This window comes from Erpetoichthys calabaricus, chromosome 3, assembly GCF_900747795.2.
Source record: "Erpetoichthys calabaricus chromosome 3, fErpCal1.3, whole genome shotgun sequence".
NCBI lineage: Eukaryota > Metazoa > Chordata > Cladistia > Polypteriformes > Polypteridae > Erpetoichthys > Erpetoichthys calabaricus.
In genome coordinates, this window is record NC_041396.2 from 246,965,915 (window position 1) to 246,986,353 (window position 20,439).

At 37.0% G+C, this 20,439-nt stretch overlaps 2 protein-coding genes across 3 annotated transcripts in view; both read right to left on the reverse strand.

Annotated features, from left to right (window-relative positions):
• Positions 1–20,439, reverse strand: part of LOC114647575 (solute carrier family 35 member D3) — a 1,087,183-nt gene that overhangs the window by 661,429 nt on the left and 405,315 nt on the right. The gene's annotated exons all lie outside the window — the stretch shown is intronic.
• med23 (mediator complex subunit 23) overlaps positions 1–20,439 on the reverse strand; it is a 204,369-nt gene that overhangs the window by 7,214 nt on the left and 176,716 nt on the right. For both annotated transcript variants that reach the window (XM_028797943.2, XM_028797942.2), the window contains 5 exons: positions 16,508–16,744; positions 13,218–13,383; positions 11,925–11,997; positions 8,083–8,297; positions 984–1,104 (listed from right to left, as the gene is read on the reverse strand). In XM_028797943.2, the coding sequence (XP_028653776.1) occupies positions 984–1,104; positions 8,083–8,297; positions 11,925–11,997; positions 13,218–13,383; positions 16,508–16,744 (812 nt within the window). The remainder of the gene's footprint in view (positions 1–983; positions 1,105–8,082; positions 8,298–11,924; positions 11,998–13,217; positions 13,384–16,507; positions 16,745–20,439) is intronic.

Genomic DNA, 20,439 nt, shown 5'->3' on the forward strand with positions numbered 1-20,439 from the left:
TTGAGTATGTTACATTTGTGTGCAAGTTTGCAATAAGCACTTGTTTTGGCCACTCAATTCTCAGGAAACAGTCCAGATTAAAATTAATGGGTGGTAGGGGCATCTTTTTTAAGCTACACATCTAAGAAGATATAAAAACATGTACTATAGGAAAGATGTTGCAATCCAGCAAAACAATGAAGTGGCTGAGAAAAAAATAGGTGACACTCCACATTTGTCAATGCTCTTTTTTTTAAACTTTGTGAAAACTGATGAAATCATTTGGGGCAGAGTACTGGCTGGTAGAAACTGTAGCCTCCAAATCAGCATTTTCTACAAGGTTGCAGATAACATGGTTGGGGGAGGGTTGGGGGGGTAGAGTAATCTGGTAATATATTAAATACTGTTCTTAGTGAATCAGTTGCACACAGCCACAGCACCTGGTAAACACTTAGTCTGTACTGCTTGCTAGACGTCGTTTGAGCTTCACCGAACTTTGCACCATTCACTTCACTTTTGCAGACAGCCTTCATTTGCGTAAACCAGCACACCCCATTTCTCTGTGTGAGTGCTGTCGAAAATGGGACATGCTGCATTAGAATGTCTCACTCGCTGTAGAATTATTAACAACAAATATAGAATAAAGAAATAAAGATAAAACATCTTTTTTCTACATCATCACCATATTTCAATCAAATCTGTCAAGGCATTTCTGAGATTTTGGCATATTTAGTCTTTCTACAGGGGAGGTACTCATAAATATTGATATATTGAAATGACCTTTCTAGTGGATGCCTACTGCTCTAGTGGTTTCATCCTGCTAAATTTCAGCTTTTTAGATAAACAGAAAATGGCATTTTTGTTGATGAGTGAGAAATTTATTATTTTTATTGAAAAATTAGATTTTTGAGAGATGCTAGGTATTCCTTAAACCAATACAAAAAATTACACATTTCTCCTAAACAATTATTTTAGCAAGAACAAACAAGCATCACTGGCCTTACCTCCAGCATGCATCTTGTCCTCTCTTGCTGAAAGCGTTGCAAAAATGGGCCAACAAGGTGATAAACATAGAGGAGCTGAAACTCTGTCTTCACGATTGGTTTCAGAAGCTCAGACAAGAACCTGAAACAGGGAAAGCAACTTAAAGCATCAATTTACTCATAAAGTAAAATTTGTAACTGATAAAAAAAAATAACTAAAAATGACAAAAAATACTCTGCTGAAGCGTTTTGAAGATTATCCATACATGCAATAAATGCAGAATGAGTGAAGCAGGATTTCAACAAAAGCTTTGACATGGTATGCCTATTGGATAAAACATTTACATGCTGAGCAATAAAACCTATAAACCATCCCTTGGATTGCATCAGTAAAATGTTGCAATCCTAATAATTCCACTTAAACTTATAAAAGAGTGTAGCAACAGAAATACTTGCAAGTAAGTTGTGATAGTTAGCAAAAACTAATTATGATTTGAGAAAACTATAAAGGCACAAAGTTTTAAGAAATTAATTCTGATAACCTTATCGGTACTTTTCTGAAGCACTAAGCAGTCAGCTGTTTGGATAATGTGATATTTAATTCTGGAAATTAGATTCATCCATTTTATTTATGGAACAGATGAATGCTAACTTGCTGTTGCCAAATACCAGAAATGCATCCAAGCAACTAGGCCAACTTTCACTCATCAAAAACACTTTGCATTAGATACTGCTGATAGATTCACTTTTAAAGTAAACTTGTATTAAACTGAAATGATATAAATGAACTCGATCCTTTATAATACTATTTGTTGCTGTATCTAGACAGTTGTACATAGTCAAAATATTATACATCAAATCCCCTTTAGTTTATCATGGAGGTGAAATGTAAAAGCTAATAATGTATTAGGAAGAGTATAATTACTACAGGCAAAATTATGATCAATATAAGAAATAGGATGCGGGTGGGTTGGCTATTAAACTGAACATCTCACATTCAGAAAGAAGGCATGTAACACTACATACAAAAAAAGAGCCAGTATTTCATACAAATAAGTGTTTATGGTGATATATGTGGGGTAAAAAAAAGTGATCAAATTATTGGCGCCACAGGGAGGAATGACCAAAAAGAGTTATAAAAAAAATTCACCTTTTGATGAATTACCTTAACACTAGAATTACCAGAGCCTACGAAAAAACTCGTAGATCCGGCCCACCTTAAATCGCTTCTTAAATCCGTTCACACCTCTCCACCGGCGTCTTTTGTCCTCTAAATGTGCTGATAAAAGACAAGCTGCCATCAGCCGGCTATTCCATCCCCCCACCGACTTAGAATGTGCACGAACTTTTCCTAGCTCATGCTTTGATTGATTATCTGGGAGTGATGTGGAGTTTTAGAGTGGAAATAATAGATCGTTATTTGGAACACACGCATTTCATGTGTGTTCCGTTTCTACAGTAATCTGTGTAAAGACATTGTTAAAACAAACTTTTTCATATTTTAGTAATAAATGTTACAAAATGTAGGCATAAATTATAGAATGTGTGAAGCCGGAGTTCCAAAGATCAAATAAACACTTTCACAAAAGCTTCAAGGATGACTCAACAGTTTCTGTGGCGTAGCGTGTTAAGACTTGCTTCTTACAGCGCAGCAGCTTTGCTGTGCCTCACAGACCTGAGTTCGATTCCCCTCTGGGGATAAAGTGTTGCTTTTTTTTTTTTCTTTTTAACCTCAAACGGACATAAAATTTATAAATTGGTATGCACTGTCAGTTAATGAGATTGTTATATTTTCATGTGGGATGCTCCTGTTACTCTAAGTAACAGCACAAGTACAGACGCAAACCAAGTGTAATCAAGAGTCTCCAGTTCGATCCCCACTCACTCCTATATTTGCCGTTTTCAGTAGTAAGCTGCTCTTTTTGTTAATATACAGTACACACATGCACTTGGTTTGCGTCTGTACGTGTGCTGTTACTTAGAGTCAGATCGGGGGGAGGGGTGATGTTAGAGTGCGTGAGCTTATTCAGTGCAGCAGGAACAACGACATGTTGATCTTTTTGTTTCTTTCAGTACATGTGCCTTCCCTGTTTATTTATACATCTCTGCCTGTCTGTCTCTCTATTACGCAGTGCTCGGTCTGTCTGTGTGTTATGGATCTTAAAAATAACAGTTATAAGGACAGTTGTTCATGTTAATTGCAGTCTCAATTGTTAAAAAAATATTTTAAAAGGAGCATCCCACATGAAAATATAACGATCTCATTAACTGACAGTGCATACTAATTTATAAATTTTATGTCCGTTTGAGGTTAAAAAGAAAAGTAACACTTTATCCCCAGCGGGAAATCGAACTCAGGTCTGTGAGGCAAGGCAAAATTGTTGCACTTTGAGAAGCAAATCTTAGCGTGCTGCGCCACAGAAACTGCTGTATTAACATTAAAGCTTTTGTGAAAGTGTTTATTTGATCTTTGGTACTCAGGCTTCACACATTCTATAGTTTATGCCTACATTTTGTAACATTTATTACTAAAATATGAAAAAGTTTCTGTTTTAACAATGTCTTTACACAGATTACTGTAGAAACGGAACACACATGAAATGCGTGTATTCCAAATAACAATCTATTATTTCCACTCTAAAACTCCACTTCACTCCCAGATAATCAATCAAGGCATGAGCTGGGAGAAGTTCGTGCACGTTCTAAGTCGGATGGGGGATGGAATAGCCAGGCACTGGCAGCTTGTCTTTTATCAGTACATTTAGAGGACAAAAGACGCCGGTGGAGAGGTGTGAACGGATTTAAGAAGCGATTTAAGGTGGGCCGGATCTACAAGTTTTTTCATAGGCTCTGGTAATTCTAGTGTTAATCACACACAGAAAAAAACAACAGAAATCCAACCTTTCATTGAAGTAAATTGATTTATGAGAAAAAAAAATTACTCAAGAAAATATTTTTAATAAAAACATGTGCCACGGTTAATGGCAACCATAGAAATTATATGAATACAATGAAACTGAAGCATTCTTTCCTTCTATATCTTAAAAAAAGTAGATCAAAGTGTGTTGGAACTTTCAAGCAGTAATCCTGACTTTGTATTTCACATTCATCAACATGGGAGAGATAAGAAAACACATAATTCAAATGAGGGAAAAGTGTGCTGACCTTCTATAAGTCATGGAATAGCTATAACAAAAAGTTATTTGCATGAAAATGCCCAAATCTACAGTTAGGGCAATAATTAAATACTGGATATCAATTGGAACTGTTACCAACTTACCTGGTAGAGGGCCTGATTATTTTGCCCCCACACACAGTGAACAGAATGGTAAGAAATGTTTAAAAAAAAGAAAATCCCAAACAATCACTCTGTTGGAGAATTACAGGAAAAAACAGCATCCTGGGGTAACCAAGTTTCCATAGCTACAATCATATGCCACATCCATGCCTGGAGTTTGCTAAATACTGATGAAACTTTGATTGGAACTGTGGTCTATGATCAGACAAAATGAAAATCAAGCCTTTTTGCAACAAACACTCAAGGTGGGTTTGGCACAAAAAGAAGGATGGCTGTACTGAAAACAACCTGATCCCCACTGTCAAGTATGCTGGAAGCTCTGTGATGATATGGGGCTGTTTTTCTTCCCAAGGTCCTTGGAACATTGGTAGGGTACATGGCATAATGGACTTCATGAAACACCAGGAGATTTTAAATTAAAATCTGGCTGCCTCTATCAATAAACTAAAACTGGCTTGTTGTTGGATCTTCCAGTAGGACAATTATACAAAGAACATGTCCAAAACAACAGAAAAATGATGAAAGGAACACAAAATCAAGCTTCTGCCATGCCTGTCTCAGTCCTTGAATGTAAACCCCATTGCAAACCTGTGAGGTGAGCTGAAATGCTGAGTTCACAAGACAGGACTTAGGACCCTGGATGATCTGAAAAGATTCTGTAAAGAGGAATGGCCTCAGATTCCCTGTTTGATATTCTCCATCCTTACAAGGCGTTATAGGAGAAGGACTCAGTGCTGTTTTTTTGGCAAAGGGAGACAATACAATGTATTAAATGCAGGGGAGCTAATAATTGTGGCACATGTGGTTTTGATAAAAGTAGTTGCTTCTTGATTAGGAATTATTTTTTCTCATAAATAAATTTGCATCAGTTTAATGTTGGGTTTCTCTCATTTTTTCAGAGAGGAATTAAGGTAATCCATTAAAAGGTGAATTATTTTTATTTTCTCCTCTACTAATTTCATCTATTACAACACTAAGACTTGTTTGTATTGGGGATGGGAGAGTCAAGGTTGTACTGATTTTCTGCATGCCCGAGTCTTTTATTTTGGATATTAAAGAGACATTTAGAGTTTGCCAAGTTCGTTAATGCACAAGATGTGTGTCTTCCACTTTGAAGGCCAATAGAGAGCTAAATACAGACACTAAATCATTAAATGTCTTATAACATTGATTCCAAGTAATGGGACCAGGAAAGAATAAGGTGCATCAAACAGTGCTGCATCACTAAAATGAGTATTCTTTTGAACCTAAAGACAGCAAAACAAAAGCTTAACCATAATTCTGCTGGTGTTTGAGTTGTTTTTTTTATATGTATCACTCACTCACAGTTATAGATAAGGAAATTGTATATATAAATGTGAAATTCTGCTTTATGAGAAGTTTTACATATACTGTTCAGTTGATTCAGAAAGTATTCTGACCTTCACTTTTTTGATACTGTACATGCTTCACTTTTTATGATGACTTTATGATGTCTTTTTATAATTCATTTAAAATTTTTCATCCACATCAAGTAAGACTCAATACTCCATAATGACAAAACAAAAACTGGATTTTAGATTTTTTTTTCTTTCAAAGTTATTAAAAAATAAAAAAAACGAAAAATGACATTGACACAAATATTTAGATGTTTTACTCGGTACTTAGTTGAAGCATCTTTGGTAGCGATTACAGTCTGGAGTCTTCTTGAGTATGGCAAGACTCCCACCCATGGAAGCAGATCCTCTCAAGCTTTGTCAGTTGCAAACCATCAGAGGGCAGCCTTTTTTTTTTTTCCCCCTCAGACACGATACTAATCTTGGTTTCATCAGAACCAAAGAATCTTTTTTCTCATTGTCTAAGAGTACTTCAAGAGTCTTTGCAAACTCCAAGCAGGCTTCCATTTGTCTATTACTGAGAAAAGTCTTTTATCTATCCACTCTGTCATAAAGTCCAGATCAGTGGAGTGTTGCAGTGATGGTTGCCCTTGTGGAAGGTTCTCCCATCTCCACAAAGGTTTTCTGGAGCACAGCCAGACAGACCACGTCTCTGTCACATCTCCTTGCCATGGACCTTTTTCCATGATTACTCAGTTTGGTGGGGTGTCCAGAACTAGGAATAGTAGGGGTTCTACTAGCTTTTTTTTTTTTTTTTTTTTTTTTTATAATTCATTTTCATTCTCTCAATCGTGTACCCACCCCCCCTCCCCCCATCTGACACTGCTGTTTTCACATAAAGATGTGCTATAGCTCGAATGTTATTTATGTAGGGAAGAAAGTACAGTGTCAGGTGCTCATTCAGTGTAATAGGAACCATAGCACAGAGAGGTGTGTACACTGCAACAAGTACACATGTCGTAAATGTAGGAAGGGCGGTCCTTGCACAAGCTGTCGTATCAACCACCTACTGTAACTTGCTTTCTTTTTTCTTTGGTTATAGTCTTGAATAAAAGTGCACTTGTTTTGTTATACTTGTACACCAACATATGTTCCTGTGTTTGAGCGACACAGGCATGCTCAAAAAAATACACGTATAATGCTACGAGAAGTGCACGCAGGCACTTCAGTTCACAAGCATTGGTACGAGAATGCAGTCACAAGTACACTGCAGAGCTATAGCGCGTCTTTATGTGAAAACATCAGTGTCATATATTTGGGGTACTCTATGGAAGGATCCTGAACGCGACTGAGAGAATGAAAAGTGAATAAAAAAAAACCCAAACAAAACAAAGTTAACCTTTACAAGTATCATAAATTACACTGGCTGGTACAGACTGAAATTAAATGTATGTTTTTATTCTAAAATAGTAAGAATAAGAGCAGTTCTCAAAACAGAGTTGTGCGGGATTGAACTCGTGACCTTTTGATTACCAGTCAGCAGCTGATACCATTACGCCAGAGAGGCAATTGTAGTAAATGTGTGTCAATGTGGCATGCTAAGGCAGCTTTTTTTTCTGCAGTTATATTTTTGAATAAAAGCGCACTTGTTCTGTTATATTTGTACCTTTTGTGAAAGTGTTTCTTTGATATTTGGACTTCAGGCTTCATACATTATATAGTTTATGCCTACATTTTGTCATTTACTACTAGAATATGAAAAACGTTTCTGTTTTAAAAATGTGTTTACACAGGTTACTGTAGAAACGGAATGCACATGAAATGCGTGTGCCCCAAATAACAATCTATTATTTCCACTCTAAATCTCCACTTCACTCCCAGATAATCAATCAAGACATGAGCTGGGAGAAGTTCGTGCACGTTCTAAGTCGGTGGGGGGATGGAATAACCGGCTGCTTGCAGCTTGTCTTTATCAGCACATTTAGATGACAAAAGACGCTGGCAGAGAGGTGCGAACGGTTTTAAGAAGCGATTTAAGGTGGGCCGGATCTACAAGTTTTTTCGTAGGCTCTGGTAATTCTAGTGTTAATGCAAATCCTGCCTCTATGGTCTACAGGCAATTCATTTGCTTTGTGCGTTTACTAATCACGTGCAATCAAATTGACGACAGGCGGATAATCAATTACGATCAACAGAATGGGATTCACCTGTGCAAACTTTCAAGTGTCATAGCAAAGAGGCTGAATACTTGTGTCAATCTGATATATATTTTTTTATTATTTAATACATCTACAAAAATTTCTAAAATCCTGTTTTCACTTCTGGAGTATTGGATGTTGCTTAATGTGTGGGAAAAAATAATTGAAGTGACTTTATCTCAAGGTTGCAATACCAAAATGCTAAAAAAGTGAAGGAGTCTGAATTTGAAGCCTTAATGCAAATTACATCATAATTTAATAATAGTCTATTTAAGACAGCGAAAACATCAAAGAAGTTTCAAACCTACTTTGGAATAAGAGACAGCTGCCCAATACTTGAATGGTGCCATACTGCATGAGCCAGAGCAAGAACATATGTACAGTACATCTCAGAGTATGATTGATGACAGGCTGTGAAGTCAAGTAGCTGAAACGGGTATCTAACCCAGTCTGTTTCCGAAGCAAGTGTTTGACTGCTGATAACATTCACAATGCGATCATGAAGAACAATCCAATATGGCTCCTAAAGAAGAAGAAAAAAAAGATTTTTTTTTTTTTTTTAAATGTAAACATGTTATATTTAACTGTAAAAAGCAACAATTGATGGAAAATCTACATGAAAGTAGCAAATACTTGTATTTCATGGAGAAATTCAAAAACACTGCAATTAAACAAACCTAAATGTAATTTCTGAGAAAAGGAACTCTTAAAGTAGAAAGTCTTTTCCACATGGAATAAATACAAATACAGTACTGTGATTTTCTGCAAAAATCAGCTGCCTAGTCCATCATCATTTGCTTATTTAATCAATAATGACAAAGATTAATATATAAAAAGTAACATTTTCTAAAAAGCAACTTGCTACACACTGATATATTTAACAGAGATTTAAAATTTAACATTATTATGGAAGATGCTTATAAATAAGTGTTTTTAATCTTTATAAATTGCAGAAGCCCTAAAAAATTATGGGGGCTTCTTATCACATACTGTACATACAAATGAGATAATTACCCCTTACATACAGGTTACTGTCAGAGATAAAATTACATAAAAATGAGCAAAGTGCAGTTCAAGATTAGTTAATTATGTCATATGAATGACTTTGTAAGGCTTAGGACTCTTTGTTTCATCATCACTCTTTGTCCTAAGCAGTTCATTAGAGAACTGTTCAGATTAGTATGAGTGTTTAATTATTACACACTCGGTCAGTTAATACAAACTTTAGACAAATTACGGTGTCAGTTACTGTTTTAATGAAGCACAGGAGGAGAAGCAAGTTGATCCCTGGACACAAACTTAAAAGGGATCAGTTTAAAGTCAATAGTTATGTTAAGGGCTTCTTGTGAAAGATGGGAGAAAGCGAAGAAAGCCCTCAGACAGAATATGCAAATTGTACATGCGTGAATCAAGAGTATGATCCAGGAGAATCTGGAGAAATGATGCAGCAGAGCTAAACACACCCAAAAGGCGTGTATGTTGCTCTGGCGGCTCTAAATTGGTTCAGTCTTTGTATGTTGACAGTGATGGATTTGTGCTCTTGCCAGGGCAGGGAACCGTACTTCTCTCCATGCTGCTGGAAAAGACCCTACCTCAACATACACACTAAATTGATATAACTGGGTTCAGAAAATTGCAGTATGTCCTTGATCGACAATAATTATAAACATTCGTACTGATCTAAACACTTCCCTAATGAGTCATTTAAGATGGAAGGGACAATGGAACAAAGTGTCCTAACCCTTGCAAAGTCATACATACATCATAATTAACTAAACCTGAACTGCACTTTCCTAATTTTTAATATAATTTATCTTGAACATAGGAGTTATCTTGATCATACAGGCAATATCTTGTACATGTGAGAAAGTTTCACATATGTACAAGCGTTTATGTTGTACATATGAAATACAAAGCCATTGTATTTTTTTTCACCTGGCAGTTAAGGGCTTCTTTAAATACTGTACACGATGACAGGGATCTTTTAAACACCTTATTAGTGCAAGCGTGCACAACATTCTCTTCTCTCTTCAACAACATATCGGAGAAAGTGTGCTGTCAGGAATCTGAGTGGCTAGAACCTTTTCACATGTGACCAGTTACTCCTGCTTTTGTCTAATAAGTAAGCGGCAATGACAAACAATAAATCCAACAAGCATTAAGGTTTGTATGTGAGAAACATAAAAAAGATTATTCCCCACTAACCAATAGCATCAATGATCTAAGCAATTATTCCCCACTAATCAACAGCATCAATAATCTAAGCCAGGCATGTCAAACTCACTACCATTGGTGGGCTGCTTCGACTGCCATACGTGCGTCAGCGGGCCGCACTGTAACAAATACTATTATACAAAGTTACTGTAGCTTTCTTTCCAATACTGTAAACTTTAAAAAATGTAACACTTAAAATTTAAAGAAAAGCAATTTATTTCCATACAATCTCCATAAAACAGTGTAGAATTTGAGTCTTAGCCTCTTAGCTAGGTCCTTAATATATTATATTATATTCATTGCTTATATAAGAGCCTTACAGTGTGAGATTTATATCTTTAATCCCGACACTTGGCATCTCTTGTTAGTAACCAGTTTGTCAATATCCGGGTTGAAATCTTGTGCAGCTGCAACTTTTATGAGGGTTGAAAGGTGCTTGACGGTAAGTCTTGAGCGATGTGGGGTTTTGGTAGCTTTCATTAACGAAAACAATTGCTCACAAAGGTAAGTGCTTCCGAACATTGACAGTACTCTCAATGCCAACATACGGACCTGCACATACGAGGGTAGAAGGTAAGGATACAAGCCTGGCACACCAACTTTGTTGTATTTTGCCTTCAGAATAGAATATGACTGCAGTTCAATCAATTCCATTTGGATATTCTCAGGTACATTCTCAACGTTGTAAGAGAACAGCGCAATGCCCTGTTTGTGTGAACTGAAATCACGAAAAAGCTCACTGAATTCACTGATCAGTAGTTTAAGTTGGAAAACAAATCCTCCAAAAATCAAATTTTACTTTACTAAGTTTACTTCAAAGTTTATATTATAAAATAAGCCGATATGCAAAAAGCCCCCTGACCTACACTAATTTTAAAAACTCAAAATCACAAAAATATGTTAATAAACAACTCACCAACTTCTCGCGTCCACTTCAGATCTTCAGCTGTAGTCTGCACTAACTGTTCATTACAATACTAGCACAAAATTACATAAAAACTAGAGCGAAAAAACGTGAAAATATGCAAGCTATTACTACTCATAATGGTCAGTTCTGCCCAGTGGCCAGTCTCAGCAGCCCAGCCAGTAGTGTAGCCTGCCAGGGGTGGCTCTAGGCTCGTGGCGGCCCTAGGCAGAGAAAGAATTGGTGGCCCCTTCGCCCGCCAATGTCAATATGGTATCTTATGCACGGCGGATGGCCACGTCCGTTGCGGACACTGCATAGCCGCCTCGTGCTCATGACACGCTTCTATATGCGCGTGTCCGTAACTTGAAAAACAAGTGGCGGCCCGTAATATTCTCATTACGGCAGAACGTTATAATACTACATATAGATTACTGCTCCGACTCGAGCGACATTAGTAAATACAGCGTACTAATTAACAAGAAACACAATGTTTTTCGGCCACATTGCTGTCAGCTGTGTCGTTATTTTCTCTTTCTGTTTTATATTCAATATATATTGGCGTGGCGGCCCTGTGCAGGTGCACAGTTTGCACATGCCTAAGGCCGCCCCTGTTGCCAGGCTGCTGCAGCCTAGCACTTCAGTTGCGACGCCGTGGCTCATTAACTTTGGACAAGGCTCGTGGCTATACTAGCAGATGACGTTTCCAGTACCGTAATGCCATGGGAAAACGCGCTTTTGTCAGAAGGCCGAAGTAAAAAAAGTCAATAAGTAACGGCGAAGATGCAGAATGATTCAATCACAAACGATAGTAATCATTTTGTACAAGCTAACTAGGATCTGTCATGCGGGCCGCACAGATTTCTGTTGCGGGCCGCATGCGGCCCTGGGGCCGTGTGTTTGACATGCCTGATCTAAGCAATCAATCTAAGCTGAATAAAAATAAACAGGTCTTAACACCGAAGGGCAAGAGCACCAGTAACTGAAAAGTTTTACATACGACTGTATTCTAAATGTAATTGAGCTACTTACCGGTAGAGCAGTGATGACAAGCCCAATTGCATTCATCCAGGCAGTTATATTTTCTCTTGGAACTAAAGGCTGACTATGCAACAAAAACAAAAGTTGTTTATAAAAATTACACTACAAATATTAACAATACATATAATCTTAAAAATGTTAATAGGTATATCCAAAGTGTTCCCAAGGAGGTTGGAAACAGATTTAACTTAATCCACATTTATATTTTTTAAATGTATTGTTTCCATTGAGGAAGAATATACAACTGTACCAAATATAAAGCACAGGACATTTGCTTTTTTTGCAAATACTTTTTCTTCTTACTGTGAATTTCATTGCTTCTTGGTATTGCCTGTCAGAGATTCTGTGGATGGCTGATGTATAATATGCTTACCAATTCTATCTAATCTTGCCAATTCAAGACACAGCATTTCTCAGCCACTGCTAAAATTGTCACAAGATTAGAATTTTTCTTAAGTATTGTTGATTATACTCTTTTGATTCACTGAATACATTTATATACTCAGAAAAAATAATTGTAACATGATTATTAACATTTACATTTACATCATTTAGCAGACGCTCTTATCCAGAGCGACTTACAACAGTGTTTGTTAGTTTTTTTCGCATACCCCTTGGGGTCAGAGCGCAGGGTCAGCCATTGTACAGCGACCCCTGGAGCAATTACAGGTTAAGGGCCTTGCTCAAGGGCCCAGCAGAGTAGGATCTCTTTTGGCAGTGACGGGGATTCGAACCGGCAACCTTCGGGATACCAGCGCAGATCCTTAGCCTCAGAGCCACCACTCCGCCCGTAACCTTGTTATTACAATTCTAATGGAACACACTACAGCAATATCATAGTTAAAATATAACATTTTATGATGCCCTACACTATTTAATTTTTAATCATACTGCCTACACTAATAAAAAAAACACAAAGGGCTCTTTGTAGTTCTTCTAAAAAAATATGTGCTATACAAACAGACATAGTTAAACAGCCTCCTACTTTACAGCACTTGTGTTTTAGGGAGATGAATATGATAATGTACAAAAGTGTGAATACTTTTCCAAAGTACTGTACAAATTTTTACATACTGTATTTATATATCTTTACATATATACATTCACATTTATACATACAACATATTTACAAACATATTTGAATAAACTACAACGGATTTATTCCAAAGTACACTGATATTTATAAACAGATTGACTAGGTCTAAACAATAGACAGGAGTAAAAATTGCATTACGGTGGTAAGAAATAGTTCTCTTTAGTCTTGAACAAAACATTTTAACATACCTCTTTAAAACAACATTAAGAAGTGCATTTCCAACATCCTTTCCTGGTACTGCCAAGGCCATGAGTTCCACACATGTCACATGAAGAGCATGTGCTGCTGGATTGGGAAATTCATTGAACCTCCAGTCACAGTTTGGGAAAGGTCCAGGGGATTTCCCCGCCATTGGTAATATACATATTAAGGAAATAATTAATAAATAAATATTATATATATATATATATATATATATATATATATATATATATATATATATATATATAATAATAATAATTATATATACAGTATATAATAAGATAATCAGTATGATTTTAATGTTAGAAAAGAAGCAGACTTCATAAGCTTGATTGAAATTTACACTTTGAATACGTTTATCACTCAGTGAAGAACTAAAGCACCTAAACACACCTATTTCCAGTGGACATGATAAACAATAAGCAGTAGATCATGATAAAGCATGAATTGTAATATTAATATGGTCAACACGACTAAAAAGAGAAGCAGGGTCGTTTAAAATTGATTCAGACTCAAAATGAATATTTATAAACAGAGAATTCACCATATACAGTGGTTTTTCTCTCATCCACTGCTCTATGGGCAATTACACCTTATTGAGCCTATCAAAAGGACAACATGATCATGCAGTGTGTACACATTCACTATGACTAAGGCCAAATTTCCTGTTTAACAAGCTTGTGAACAGTTTGATAAAGCAACTGTTTGTAACTGCACAAACCCTGTTTAAGTAACCCATTATTTATTGCCCTTTGATGTTTACAGAAGCATTATTAAAATAACCACTATCAGATTTCATATTAGGTATAATCAGGGCTTATATTAGTTTTATTTTTTATCCATCAGACCAAACTAATTTGAAAAGTATTTCAAGCTAAACTACTAAAAATTACATACTAATGCGTTTTCTATACACAGTTCTGTGCAAAGGCTACCTGTATGAATTTTTTCTTTACACCCTGATGTTAGCAGTTTAAATAACTGGAGTGTGACTAAAGATAAATTTTTACATTAACGTGTAACATCATATTACTCTAGTTGGCAGCAACTTACAAATTTAGAGTTTTGCACACACAACAGGCATTCAGAAAAATATAACTATGAAGGAAACTAGCTTCACTGAAGGATATTTATAAAAAGACATCTCAAGAATTCTTGGTTAATACTTTAAATATATTTTGTTACTGATAACTACAGCATTTTATTTAAACTCTCGACAGATAATGTAAGCTACACAAAACAAGATATTACAAGGCTACCACTTTATTATTTTCTGCGCTTAGCCTTATATATTTTACTGTTCTGTGGTGAAGTAAGTTTTTCTGTACATCTAATTACTGTTAATATTTGTGAGCTGCTCTAACGATTGCAGTTTCAACACTGGGAACAATAGAGGATGGATGGATCGATCGATCTGTAGCACTAACATAATTAATAGTAGGGTCTTTATACAGTACATTAAATTAAGTTGTAAACTCAAACTTCTAAGAATTAAGATTCTAAAATAAACTGCTCAAAAAAATTAAAGGAACACTTTGAAAACAAATCAGATCTCAATGGGGAAAAAAAAATCATGCTGGATATCTATACGGATATGGACTGGGTAATGTATTAAAGAATGCCACATCGTTTGATGGAAATGAAAACTATCAACCTACAGAGGGCTGAATTCAAAGACACCGCAAAAATCAAACTGAAAAAATGATGTGTCAGGCTAGTCCATTTTGCTGAAATTTCATTGCAGCAACTCAAAATCATACTCAGTAGTTTGTATGGCCCCCACGTGGTTGTATGCATGCCTGACAACGTCGAGGCATGCTCCTAATGATACGACGGATGGTGTCCTAGGGGATCTCCTCCCAGATCTGGACCGGGGCATCACTGAGCTTGACAGTCTGAGGTGCAACCTGGTGGTGTCAGATGGACCGAAACATAATTTTCCAGAGGTGTTCTATTTGATTTAGGTCAGGCGAGCATGGGAGCCAGTCAATGGTATCAATTCCTTCATCCTCCAGGAACTGCCTACATACTCTCGCCACATGAGGCTGAGCATTGTCGTGCACCAGGAAAACCCAAGACCCACTGCACCAGCATAGGGTCTGACAATGGGTACAAGGATTTCATCCCGATGCCTAATGGCAGTCAAGGTGCTGTTGTCTCGCCTGTAGAGGTATGTGCATCCCTCCATGAATATGCCTCCCTGACCCAATACCAAACTGGTCAGGCTGAACAATGTTACTGGCAGCATAACGTTCTCCAAGGCTTCTCCAGACCCTTTCATGTCTGTCACATGTGCTCAGGGTGAACCTACTCTCATCTGTGAAAAGCACAGGGTGCCAGTGGTGGACCTGCCAATTCTGGTATTTTATGGCAAATGCCAATTGAGCTCCACGGTGCTGGGCAGTGAACACAGGGCAAACTAGAGGATGTTGGGCCCTCAGGCCACCCTCATGAAGTATGTTTGATTGTTTGGTCAGAGACATTCACACCAGTGGCTTTCTGGAGGTCATTTGGTAGGGCTCTGGCAGAGATCATCCTGTTTCTCCTTGCCCAAAGGAGCAGATACTGGTCCTGCTGATGAGTTAAGGAACTTCTATGGCCTTGTCCAGCTCTCCTAGAGTAACCGCCAGTCTCCTGGAATCTCCTCCATGCCCTTGGGACTGTGCTGGGAGACACAGCCAACCTTCTGGTAATGGCACGTATTGATGTGCCATCCTGGAGAAGTTGGACAACCTGTGCAATCTCTGTAGGGTCTAGGTATCGCCTCAAGCTACCAGTAGTGACACTGACTGTAGCCAAATGCAAAACTAGTGAAAAAACAGTCAGAAAAGATGAGGAGGGAAACATGTCAGTGGCCTCCACCTGTTAAACCATTCCTGGTTTGGGGGTCATCTCATTGTTGCCCCTCTAGTGCACCTGTTGTTAATTTCATTAATACCAAAGCAGCTAAAACTGATTAACAAATCTCTCTGCTACTTAACTGACCAGAACAATATTCCAGAATATCCCATTGACTTGATGCTATACTCTGATTAAGAAATATTCCTTTAATTTTTTTGAGCAGTATAAATTTACTGAGCTGATTTGTGGGTAGGAGAGAATATAGCTATGGTTTCAACATTGGTTTTATAGTTATTACATTAAGAAATATAAAACTTTTGCAAAATCTATCATGCATTGTTACTACAATTAATTAGGACTGTAACCAAATAGCATTACTCATGGACTTGACATAAGGTCTAACTTAGTTTTTGTTTGTTTATTAGAGAAAGGATATTGTCTACCAATCGTCCTATAAGCTTGCAGTAGTATGTATCATCTGGTATCCAAGGATTATCTTCTCTTGCATTCATTGCATACTTGAGGTAAGTTTCACTGAGACACCACCCTTGTGGTCTATTGTCTTTCAGAGAGCTGATAATTGCATGAACAAGCTTTCGTTTCAAATTTGTTCGTTCTCTGAGATGTCTCTCATAGTAATGAAGTGTGTTGAACAGATATGTCACTGGGCGATCTGTAAGAAACAAACATTAACTTTTTGTAAACTTTATAACTTCTAAACTATTATTTCATCTAAAAATAAATAATTTATATCTTAATTATGCATGCAAACCACAACATACTAGAACATTCAAGAACATGATTCATAAAATTATAATAAGGCAAACTGACAAAATATGTTTCACAAATTAATGATTTCACAATGGGCTGGCACTCCAAACATTTTAATTCCATGACCCTGAAACAGATGAAGCAGAATAATAATGCTGTATTCAATTAATTTCTACTTTAACACTAGAATTACCAGAGTCTACGAAAAAACTCGTAGATCCGGCCCACCTTAAAACCGTTCTCACCTCTCTTTTGTCTTCTAAATGTGCCGATTAAGAGGAGCAGCGAGCAGCCGGCTATTCCACCCCCCACCGTCGCCGAACGTTCACTAAGTTTTCCCAGCTCATGGCTTGTTTGATTATCTGGGAGTGACTGAACTGCTGGAGTTTTAGAATAAAAATAATAGATCGCTATTTGGAATACATGCATTTCATGCGTGTTCCGTTTCTACAGTAATCTGTGTAAACACATTGCTAAAACAGAAACTTTTTCATATTTTAGTAATAAATGTTACAAAATGTAGGCATAAACTATAGAATCTGTGAAGCCTGAAGTCCAAACATCAAATAAACACTCTCACAAAAGGTTCAAGGATGATACAACAGCTTCCGTGGCTTAACGCTATGGTTTGCTGACTTGGGGCACAACAGCCCTGTCGTGCTACAGAGACGCGAGTTCGATTCTCAGCTTTGAAGGAAGTGTTTTTTTTTTTTTCCTCAAACGGACATTGAATTTATAAATTGGTATGCACTGTAAATCATTATCTTTAAAATGTCAATCGCGGTTATTTCTGTTGATTAATTCATGCTTTATTTACTTAGAGTCAGAACAGGAGCTTTTTCTGCTTATTCAGCTTCTGATCTGACTTAAACAGCGCCAGTATAACTTCACACACGATCTGACGCTGTTCGTTTTCAAATAATATTGCATTACTTCGACGATGTTTTCTGATTGGTACTATTCGCGTCATAAAATGATTTCTTCAAAACGTCACATATATTTGTCTCTTTCTTTTTTTAAAATGTGCGCTGTAGCACGCAGCAACTGGCCACCTGCATGTTCTCGCGCACACTGAATAAGACAGTGCTATATGCAACCATCAGATTCAAATGTTAACAGTTATATAGCACAGAATGGAAATCAGCAGTTCTTAGCATTGCACCACGCAAGCCGTCATATCAACCGCCTACTGTAACTTGCTTTCTTTTTTCTTCGGTTATAGTCTTGAATAAAAGTGCACTTGTTTTGTTATACTTTTACATCAACATATGTTCCTGTGTTTGAGCTACATGGGCATGCTCAAAAAATACACGTATAATGCCACGAAAAGTGCATGCAGACACTTCAGTTCGCAAGCATTGGTACGACAATGCAGTCACAAGTACACTGCAGAGCTTTAGCGCGTCTTTATGTGAAAACAGCAGTATCAGATGGGGAGTGTTTGATGATTGCATATAGCACTGAAGTTACTGCTCTTTACTATGCTTTCCTCTGCATGTCCGGGAGTACAAAAGAAACAGCATACAGCAACACGTGGGGACTGGCAATATTGGGGGAAAAAAACACATGGTCGTATGTATCGTGATACACTGCAGAACTATAGCGCGTCTTTATGTGAAAACAGCAGTGTCAGGTGGGGGGCGGTAGGGAAGTATCCTAAACGCGACTGAGACAATGAAAAGTGAATTTAAAAAAAAAATAAAGCTAACCTTTACAAATATCATAAATTACACCGGCTGTTACAGACTGAAATCAAATGTATCTTTTTATTCTAAAATAGTGAAAATAAGAACACTTCTCAAAATGGAGTTGTGCAGGATCGAACTCACGACCTTTGGATTCCCAGTCAGCAACTGATACTGTTGCGCCACGGAAGCAGTGATAGCTAATGCGTGTCAAAGTCGCACACTAAGGCGGCTTTTTTTGGCGGTGGCTTTTTTTTTGTACCTTTTGTGAAAGTGTTTCTTTGATATTTGGACTTCAGGCTTCATACATTATATAGTTTATGCCTACATTTTGTCATTTGCTAATAGAATATTGTAAACCGTTTCTGTTTTAACAATGTGTTTACACAGATTACTGTAGAAATGCAACACATATGAAATGCGTGTGTTCCAAATAACAATCTTATTATTTCTACTCTAAAACTCCACTTCACTCCCAGATAATCAATCAAGGCATTAGCTGGGAAAAGCTTGTTTACGTTCTAAGTCGTTGGGGGGATGGAATAGCCGGCTGCTGGCAGCTTGTCTTTATCAGTACATTTAGATGACAAAAGACGCTGGCGGAGAGGTGAGAAGGGTTTTAAGAAGTGATTTAAGGTGGGCCGGATCTACGAGTTTTTTCGTAGGCTCTGGTAATTCTAGTGTTAAGGATGCTAATCAATAATTACACACCAAGAGATCTAATCTATATCCATGATATATATTCATTAAAAAGTAAGTACACCCCATGGAAACTGTTGACTTTTTCAACATATTTGAAGAAGCAAACATTAGATCTTCATTAAAACAGTGCCCACAGATAAATGTTATGTACTGGAACAAATCACTCATAAAATTTCCTGTCATAATCTAAATAAAAAAATGAAGATTTGTCACATTGAAAAAGTTAATGCATCCCTACATTTTTTCCACTTCATATCCATAAAATTACAATCGGGTGCAAACGAAAATCAACATTTCAGGAGAAGAACCTCATATTAACTATGAAGCAAGGTGGTGGAACTGTTATGGTTTAGGGTTGCTTTCCTGCTTTAACACTTGGGCAGCTTGCAATCATCAAGTCACCTATGAATTCTGCATCTTATCAATGTGTGCTTAAGGAGAATGCAAGTCCATGTGTCCAAAAGTTGAAATTCAACTGGATATAGACCTATTAACATGATAATGATCCAAAGTACACTAGCAAATTCACAAGGAATGGCTCAAAAAAAAGAAATGTCAAAGCCATGATTTGAATCCTACTAAAATGTTGTGAGGGTATTGGAAACCGCCAGTACATGCAAGAAACCCACAAACATTATGCAAATGAATGAATTTTGTTAGAAAAAGTGGTAAAAAAAATCACTGAGTTGATGTCATAGACTGGTGGGCAGTTATGCAAAACACCTACAAGAAGTCATTTTTACTAAATGGGGTAATACCAGCTTATGAGGCCAAAGGTGCACTTACTTTTTCCCCAGTAAACCTTTGTAACAATTGATATTTTTGCTGAAGAAGTAATTGAAAAATCAAACTTTCCTTGAATAAAAATACAAGTACATCACCTTTATCTGAAGGCACTGTTTGCATGAAGACCTACTGTTTGACTGTATAAATATGCTGGAAAAGTGAACAATTTCCATGGAGTGTACTTACTTTTTGACACAACTGTAGGATTTGTTTTACTGTAACTTTAAACAACAGCAATAAAACCACGAACATTAATTCTAAAAAGATATACATTAGCAGACTCCTTTATTAGGCAGACGAATCTTTCCCTTGAAACTGCACACATGTTGCTGCTTATGTAGTCGGGTAATTCAAATTAAAGTAGAAAGACTGGCCCCAGTAGATCATGTTTATGTGTGAAGCTATAAAGAAATAAGAACTGAGG